The sequence below is a fragment of the Centrocercus urophasianus genome, unplaced genomic scaffold (genome assembly GCF_019232065.1).
Source record: "Centrocercus urophasianus isolate 14NV4802_14NV808 unplaced genomic scaffold, USGS_Curo_1.0 seq_13, whole genome shotgun sequence".
NCBI classification, from domain to species: Eukaryota; Metazoa; Chordata; class Aves; order Galliformes; family Phasianidae; genus Centrocercus; species Centrocercus urophasianus.
The window spans coordinates 51,708,276-51,716,873 of record NW_024884475.1 but is presented as its reverse complement, the minus strand read 5'-3'; the positions used below and the strand labels follow the sequence as shown (position 1 = coordinate 51,716,873).

Sequence of the window (8,598 nt, the reverse complement as noted above, 5' to 3'; positions counted from 1 at the left end):
GTTTGCAAGCTACTTTGTGTCACCACTTCTTCCCATACACTGTGTGTTTCCCCTGCATTTTAGGATGCTTTAGGAAAGCAGCTCCTAAACTGCTAACCCTTTAATCTCAAAATAAGATAATCAAACGTGTTTGTGAGAGCTGTGCTAGCTACGCCTTCATCTAAACATAAGTTCTTACAGCAAAAACACACTGGTTGGATTTGCCTGCTCAAATCTCACAAAGCCCCTGCTGTAGCACAGGAAAGAAAACCTCACTCCTTAAACATGGTAATTCTGGGTAAGAACATTAATGGCAACCCAGAACTGGAAAGCTGGATGTGTAAATTAAAAAGCAAAAATCCTAATATCCTAATACCTATTACATGCAATCTCTATCCAAGTAGCTCTAAATGAGGAACACAGGTTGCTCTCTGATAGAGCTGCAATAAACCCCAACAGGATGCCCTCTGTTAGCATTACAAACCAGCCCACCTTTCAGAAAGAACCAGCGCCACAGAGCTTCCCAGTCCGGCAGACGTTGCTCCCTATTTGTCTTCTACTCCACTCAAAGCACCTATCTGTGGCACAAATAATGCTGTGGAACAGAGAGAACAGCATTCCAGAGCTTCGTTTTCCCAATCCCAGTTTGGGACCACCTGACTGGTATGGCAGACGAGAAAGGGTGCTTTGCTCAGCGCCCCAACCACCCACGCTCCTCCTTTATTCCCGGCAGGAGGCGTTTGGGAGGTCAGCCCATGGATTTCGATTTCTACTCGAGATTTCTCAGTAGCATCACCTTGCAAAGGGGCTACGGGAGAAACAGAAGGGGGGGGGGGAAGGGGGGAGCTGGACACCTCCGCCTCTCAACGCCCTGAGGCCGCGGGGGCAGCGCTCCACTGGGGCCGGGCCGAGGGCGGCAGCGCTGGGACGCGCCGTCGGGCGGAGCCGCTCGGCTGCGCGTCGCTTTGAAACAAAAGGGTGGGCTTTTTCTTTCTTTCTTTCTTTTTTTTTTTTTTTTTCTTTTCCTTTCTCTCCTTATTTATTTATTTATTAAATTTCCTCTGGAGAAGAACTCCGACAGCCTTTATAAAATGGGAGATTTTATTTTTTTTCCTCTCGGAGAAAACCCGCTCCATCCCTCCTCTCCCTCCCCACCACGCGCGCCGCTCTCCCCCGTAGCTCCGGGCTGGCACGCGTCCAGGCGTCAGGATTTTTTTGGGTATTATTTTTATTACGACGACGGCGATGATTTCCCTCTATTTCCATGCACATTTCGGCTTCGGCTCCCCAAACTCTTTGATCTCCCCCGCTGTCTCCTTACCCGGAAGAAAACCCGGGGCCGGCTCAGCTGGGAGCTCGGCGCACACGTGGGCGCCCTGGCGCGCCTCCATGCTCCTGCCAAATTTAGGCGCACAAAGGGCCCGGGGGGACCGGCGGGGGGGGGATGAAAGGGGCCGCCGGCGGGACATCAAAGCGCCGCCGCCCCGCCCCGCTCCCGCCCTCTCCTATATAGGGGGCGCCGCTCCGCACGCAACCGGGGGGGCTGCGAGTGGGGATCGCGGGTTGTGTGCTTATGTCTCCCTTCCTTCCCCGGCAGTACGGCTGGGGTAGAGCGGGGCCGGCCGTCGGGGCTGCAAAACAAAATGATCGTAAAATAATCGTTAAAAAAAAATTATTATTATACATCCCAATTGCTGAAACGGCCAAACGAAGCTAAAAGGTGTGCAAAAATGAAAAAAAGAAAAAAAAAAAAAAAACAACCAAAACCTCACGACATCCTGCTATAACGCAATTCTGCATGCATATAAAAAACAGGATGCTCAAAACCCGCTGATGTGCAGAAGGACCGGGCAGGTCTTGCAGTGCTGTCCCGGCGCAACGCCCGCGGAGCGCCGTGCGGTGCTCGGGGTGGCTCATCCCGTCCCCGTCTTTCTGTTCCAGCTTTACTCGTCCGTTTCATTCTATTCTCGCTCGTCCCTCCCGCCGTGCCCCGCTACCTTCTCCCGTCCTCAGCCCTATTCCTTACGGAGCCGTCCGGGGGAAGCGGTGCGGAGGCCCCGCGGCCAACGGAGAGCACGGACGAGGTACGGGCTGGGCACGGTGCGCCCCGGCGACGTGGCCGGAATGGCGGGGAGCGGTGGTCCGCAGGATGCCCCTCACCGAACACAACGAGTGGCGTCGCTCCGATGTTTCCCAAGTGAGCGCGTCGGATGCTTTTGTTTGGATTTTTTCTTTAATTTTTTTGGTTATCGACAAAATCTTTCCAACGCGTGTTCGCTCCCAACGGGGCGGAGAGGGGCACCGCTCCCGCAGCGCTCCCGGCTCCGCACGAGCGTACCCGCACGGCGGCCGTCTCGGCAAACTTTCCCGGGGCCCGGCCCGGCCCGGCCCCCTTCCTGCTCCCCCCCCCCCCGCTGCCCCCATCCCACCGCCCCCCGGTGTCACTCACGGCGGTGGCGCCTTTCATCTCCGCCGCCCCCGCCCCTCCCCGACGGCTGGGGCGGGGGGGTTCGGTTCGTCCCGCGCAGCCCCGCGGCCTCCCTACGCCGTTCCCCCCGCGGCGGGCGCCGAGCGCGGAGGCAGCAACTTGGCGAGGACTTCGCGGGGTTTTTTTAATTAATTTATTTATTTTTTTTCCCCTTCTTCTCTCCTCCTCCTCCTCTCTCGCCTCCTCCCTCGCCTCCTCCCCCGCCGCTCCTCCCGCTCCCTTCCCGCGGCGGGCCGGCGGCCGCAGCAGACGCCGCGCTGCCGCGAGGATGCCGCAGCTGCCGGGGGCCGGGGGCGGCGGGGGGGACCCGGAGCTCTGCGCCACCGACGAGATGATCCCCTTCAAGGACGAAGGGGACCCCCAGAAGGAGAAGATCTTCGCCGAGATCAGCCACCCCGAGGAGGAGGGCGACCTGGCCGACATCAAGTCCTCGCTGGTCAACGAGTCCGAGATCGCGCCCGGCGCCGAGGTGAGGGGCCGGGGGGCAACGAGGAACGGGAAGGGGCGGCTGAGCCCCGCGGTGGTGGCCGGGCCCCGGCAAAGGCCCCCTCGGCCCGGCCGGGCTCGGCGCGGCGCGAGTCCCGTGGGGCGGGCGGCGGCCCCAGCGCTGCCCCGCACCCCCACGGGCCGTGGGCTCTTGGAGGGGTTCACATTGAACTGTCGGGAAGAAATCCACGACGCTAAAACAACTTCGGAGAGAGCCGCTTGTCGGTGTTCCTGCCTGTTTTCCTTTTTTTATATATATATATTTTAATTCTTTTTTTATATATATATATATTTTTCTCTCTCCTCCTCCCCCCCCTCCCAAATATGCAGTAACGAGGGCAACCTTATTTTCCTTTTGCATTTTGGTACCCATTGGGCGTTTCGGCCGCCGGAGCTCGGCGCGTTCCCGCACGCCGCCCCTCGGGCTGCGCTCTGCCCGGTGGAACCAGTGGTGCTGCCCCGCGCCGTCACTGTCCCGTCTTTCGAGGCGGACGGGCGCAGCGAACACCCTCACAGTGACTTCTCTTTTCCTTCCTCCTCTCCGGTTCCGGATTCCCCGCGGCCAGGTTTCCAGGCAGACTCCAGCACAGGATTCCTATCATGACAAGGGCAGGGAGCACCCCGAGGAAGGTGAGAACCGCGTGTCCCGTGTGCTGCTCCCACCTTCGGGCTGCAGTCCGTGTCTGAATTCAGTGTCTGTTGGGGATGGGGGAGCGCTGGGGCAGGAGGTGGATGCGCTGAGCGTTTATCTCCAGTGACCAAATGGTTGTCGAAAAAAAGACTGATAAGGAGGCCACATGGATCCTCGCTGAAGAAATCACTGTTTTTAGGATGTTGGCTTTGACACAGCGCAGCCAGCTGTGTTGGGGAGCAGTGTGATTTCCCGCTAACGCATGGTGCCCCTTAAGCCCCTAAGCCTCCATCCGAGCAGCTCTCCTGCTCTCTGTAACACACCAGTGGTTTGTTGTGGCCAAAGAAATAACAAAGTTTGCGGAATATTGCTTAGAGAGCCGGGCATGTGCACAAAGAACGAGTGCTGTGAAGGACAAAGGCTGTGCTTAATGTGCAGTGGTTATGATCACGGGCTGAAGGAGGTCATCACCTCCGCAAGAGTGGGACGCAGCTCAGCCCCAATGCCTGCCGGGACCCTGTGGTTCCTCACAGAACTGGGCACTGCACAGCCAAACAGCTGCAATGTCTGTGCTTATGGCCGTGAGGGAAGATCAGCTCTGTGCAGCTCTTTCTCCTTTTGCATCCTCGGAAAAACTCACCTGCAGGCTGTCTTGCTGCCCAAACCTGTCCCTTTGCAGGACCCGGAGCCAAGCAATTTCCCCACAAAATCACCTCCCCCCCTAGGCTCTCCCTCCCTGAGGCTGTTCAGCAGCCTTGGCCCTGGGTTTGCCCTGTGCCAGCCCTGCCCTGTGGTCCTGGTTAGGAGAGGAGGGGGTGATTGCCCCTTGTTCTCACCATCTTCTCCCTCCCCTCCTAGCAGTGATGGGGGGAAGCCGTGCTGGCAATGCTTCCCAGCCCAGCATCCTGGAGGGACGTGCGACGTGGGGGAAAATTGCTGCTTGAGGAACACGATGTCAGTGCTGGTGTTTCTGCCTACTCTGGAGGGGACTGGCGAAATAAATGAGTTGCTCTGAGGGTGTGTTGCATTGGCCCCTCACAAAGTGCAGTGACTCCTTTAAGAATTAACTCTTCTTCAAAAAAATGTGGTTACAAATTGCTGGGACTGCTTTCTGCCAGAAATAATTGCCATAAGCAAGGGAATGTTCTCAGGCAGAACGTTTCCGTGAATGCACAGTACCTATTTAAGTGCTCTGAGGTGCACGCGTGGGGAATAACACCCTTATTGTCTCCTCTTCCGTAGGAAAGCATCCTGACGGCGGCTTGTACAGCAAGGGACCATCGTACTCTGGTTACTCGGGGTATATCATGATGCCAAATATGAACAACGACCCGTACATGCCTAACGGATCTCTGTCGCCACCCATCCCCAGAACAGTGAGTTCTCTCCCCGAAGACTTTTCGGGGTTCCTCCGTCGGTCCCACAGCGTGTGGCCGCAGCGTGCGTTTGGGCTGTGGCAGTGTCGGTCGCGGTCCCGGTGGAAGAGCCGAACCCCGTGATGAACCGCAGCGCTCATAGCAGGGCCGGGGGAGTCCTGCTTTACACTGCGGGATAATGTGCGGTGGGGTGATGTAAATGCCGTCTTTGTAGTCGCGAGGACAGATGTGAATTTTCTGGCGTTAACTCTTTGTTTGTTGAGGAGTCTCGAGGGCTGCAGCACGGCTGCTCAAGCTGCCTGTCAGCGAGATGAAAAGGCTCGCTCCGCTTTTTGCCGCCAGATACGGTATCGCCGGCTGCTGATTGACATTGATGCCCGCCATCGGTTGCTCCATGCAAAAAGGCTTTGTGCATCGGGGAGCAGCGCTCGGGATCGGCTCCCTCCCCACAGCACGCAGCATCACACTGGGGATTGGGGCAGCCGCTGCTAGCTCTGGGACGGTCCCTCTGCTCACGGTGCTGTAGGTGCCTTTGCGGATGGATCTTATCACACTTTCATTTTTGGATAGGAAATACCTTTATGGATGGATCTTAGTGTCTTTTTAGTTTTGGGTAGTAAATTTCACTGAGTATGTGTAGAGGGTGATGGGAAGATAATATTGTAACAATGATGGTTATATTGTCTACCTATCAATTGTGGAAGTTATATTAGAGTGGAGCAGGAAACAAAAAAAATTACAATTTTTTTCCCATCCCTTCCCCAGCCCTTGGAAGGGCAGGGAGTGTGCCTTATCCTTGCCAGCCTGATGCAATAAGTCAACCTATCTAATGTCAAGTGGGCAATGGGGAAGGGCAGTATTCCCCCATGCCTCACTCCAGAGGCGGGCGCTGCATGCATGTGACTTCAGCCAAGACGTGATCACAAACCCCACCCATTGCACGTACCCAGAGCTGGAGTTGTAGTGTCATGGATGTGTCTTCAGTCTCCATCTTCTGTACACCTAGGAGCTAGTTTGGAGCAACCTGTCAGAGAAGAGGCTGCCGCTTTTGTTTTCGTGTGATTTAGAACTGAAATGTCATTATTCTTCTTGTGGTGCTGCACCTCCTCTTAATTCTGGTCCAGAAAAAAAACATTAAGATGAACAGTTCACTATGGGCCTCAGGTACCAGGCAGGACAGTACTCGAGAAGGCAGCCCAGATCTCTACAGCTTCAGGCACCAAAAGTTTTTCCAGATCCTCATGGTGCTGTGTGGCTGCAGGCACTGAAGCCCCACTCCTCTGCATGCTTCACTTCTGCTGATAAGTAGGGAGAGCTCCTTGAGGAGAAATAACCCACTCAGAAGCATTTTACTGCTGCTGTAATATTTCTGAAGTCCTGTTAGAGGCATGCACCTTCTTTTTGTTTTTTTAAGCCGTGTCTCTCAGACATGTGCAGGAGCATGCTCCGCTGGGGATATGAAGATTTTGCATCTCAAGTGCATCGAATTGCTGTTTCTACCCCACTGTCAGTCTGGGTCCCATCTCGCTGGCCCTGGCACAGCTGCTTTGCATGCTGTCCCCATCCCACAGCCGGGGATTAGCATCCCTGTCACTCCGGCCCTTCCGAGGCATTGGATTCACTTAAGAAAATTGCATTCAGAATAACTTAATCTAGCAAGCCAACGGCTTCTATTTTGAGACTTGGATCTTGTGGATGTGTTTATTTAGCTTGGGTTTCCCACTTCAAAGGAATCTGTCCTCTCAGCAAGAAAGTGATTGAGCACTTAAATAAAAACGTATTCATTCAATCTTTGGGGCTGAACGAAAAGTACAGTAGGGAGCTAATGCGCGTGCCAGCTTTGCTGATCGGCCAGGGATTGTCCCCACAAAGGGGAAGAAACGCGGTCAGAGCTGCTCCAGAGGAGTCCATCCCTGCTGTCTGCTATGGGGAGTTGGGTTCTGGGTATCTTGGTATGTCATCTTCAGAAGTACCCAACCACTCATGCAGAAGTGCACGATGATGGAGCTGGAGGGTGTCCTCACTGTTCATCTGTTCTCTCTGTGTGTCTGTGAGTGTAGGTGATGTTGGAGGAGGACCTTGGTCAGCAGGCACTGCAGGTGTAAAGTGACATGGCTGTAATGGGATCTTTGTCAGATGGGCAGTGGGACTGGAGCACTGGGCACGCAGTGATTGCCAGCAGCTGATTTTGGTGCCTCTGGGGTGGAGAGCAGCGCACTTCAGCAAGGTGTCCTGTGGAATGTGCTTCTGGTTCATGCTCCCTGTGGCATCACCTGCTTGGGAGCAGCCTTGAGACTCTATGTCCACTATTTTCTGCTTCTTTCTGTGTTTCAAAACTGCCTCTTTTCGTGACCGCATCTCTCCACAGTTTTAGCTTATCTTCGTGTTTTGATCTTTCTTTGAATCATAGGATCATTAAAGTTGGAAAATACCACTAAGGTAATTCACTTCAACCATCAACCTGTCCCCACCATTCTCACTGAACCATGTCAGTCAGTGTGGAAAATTTTTATTTCCACATTCTTTTCCTCTCAAAGCTGAAATAGAACATCATACCAAACACTGTGAAGGACAGTGTCCAAATCTTGCATAAATCCACCATTAAAAAAATTGCAATTTGGAGCACAAAATTAGACGCATCAGTATTTTTCAAATGAATGCCATGCCTGGTGAGAATTTATTTCCCCTGCAGTTGTGCTAAAATGCAGATAAACTGCATCTAATGGTGGAGGTGTGTTCAGGTGGTGCACTGCTACCCTCTTGCCAGGTACTAAATGCCTGCAAAGTCTGGCTGTGGGATGCCCTGTCCGACAGCACATCAGGTCGGGCGATGCTCGTGCTCAGCGTAGATGGGAAGAGCAGTTTCCCTGCCCTGGGAAGGGAAGCTTTTGGTTTTGCTGTCCTGTGACATTGTAACACTGAGTTACATCAGTGCTGTTCCAGCTGCCTGGCTCTCTGCTGTGTGCTGCTGGCATTTAACCTGATAAGTGAGTTGGAATGGATCAAGTTGGGTTTGGAAAAATTGTTACCCAAATCCCTCTCTTTCCCACACACTTTATTCGGTATCTTCAATACCCATGGAATAGGGAGAAGAGGAGGCTGTAATGGATTTAACGAGAAAAAATGAAAGAAACACAAAAAAAGCTTAGCTCTTAAGTTTGTGGTTTTGTTGTGATTTCTTTTCCTCTTTCTGTTATTTTGAGAATATTTCTAAGGCATCGAGACCCTGCTTGAGATGTAAATCTCCATGAGGAAAACTCATAATAGCTGCAAAAAAATGCCAATTTGTTAGGCAGCTCCTCCGCCAGTCTGACAGCGTTCTTAGGCTGGCAGCAAACTACACTCCTTATCACAGTGACCTGTGGCAGATGGCGTCATACTTTGGAGTAAAGAATATGAAGGCATTCTGGGAGAGCTGGTCAGCTTGATCTGGCTGTAGGTGCCCCTGTTCATTGCAGGGGAGTTGGCGTAGATGACATTTAAGGGTTCTTCCCAACTTAAACAATTCCATGATTCTATGAAATGCTGTCTGAATCAGAACCTCGTTAATGAAAGGATCTCCCAAAACAGCCTGTACAAAAAGCGTTTCCTCTTACTCCGAAGCCTGTAATTTTTTCTTTGTTTTGTTTTGTTTCTAG

At 53.3% G+C, this 8,598-nt stretch overlaps 1 protein-coding gene across 2 annotated transcripts in view; it reads left to right on the top strand.

Moving 5' to 3' along the window:
* Nucleotides 1–2,735: 2,735 nt before the first annotated feature.
* Nucleotides 2,736–8,598, top strand: part of LEF1 (lymphoid enhancer binding factor 1) — a 53,816-nt gene continuing 47,953 nt past the window's right edge. For both annotated transcript variants that reach the window (XM_042812053.1, XM_042812052.1), the window contains exons 1-3: nt 2,736–2,936; nt 3,520–3,583; nt 4,827–4,960. In XM_042812053.1, coding sequence (XP_042667987.1) covers nt 2,736–2,936; nt 3,520–3,583; nt 4,827–4,960 — 399 coding nt within the window. The remainder of the gene's footprint in view (nt 2,937–3,519; nt 3,584–4,826; nt 4,961–8,598) is intronic.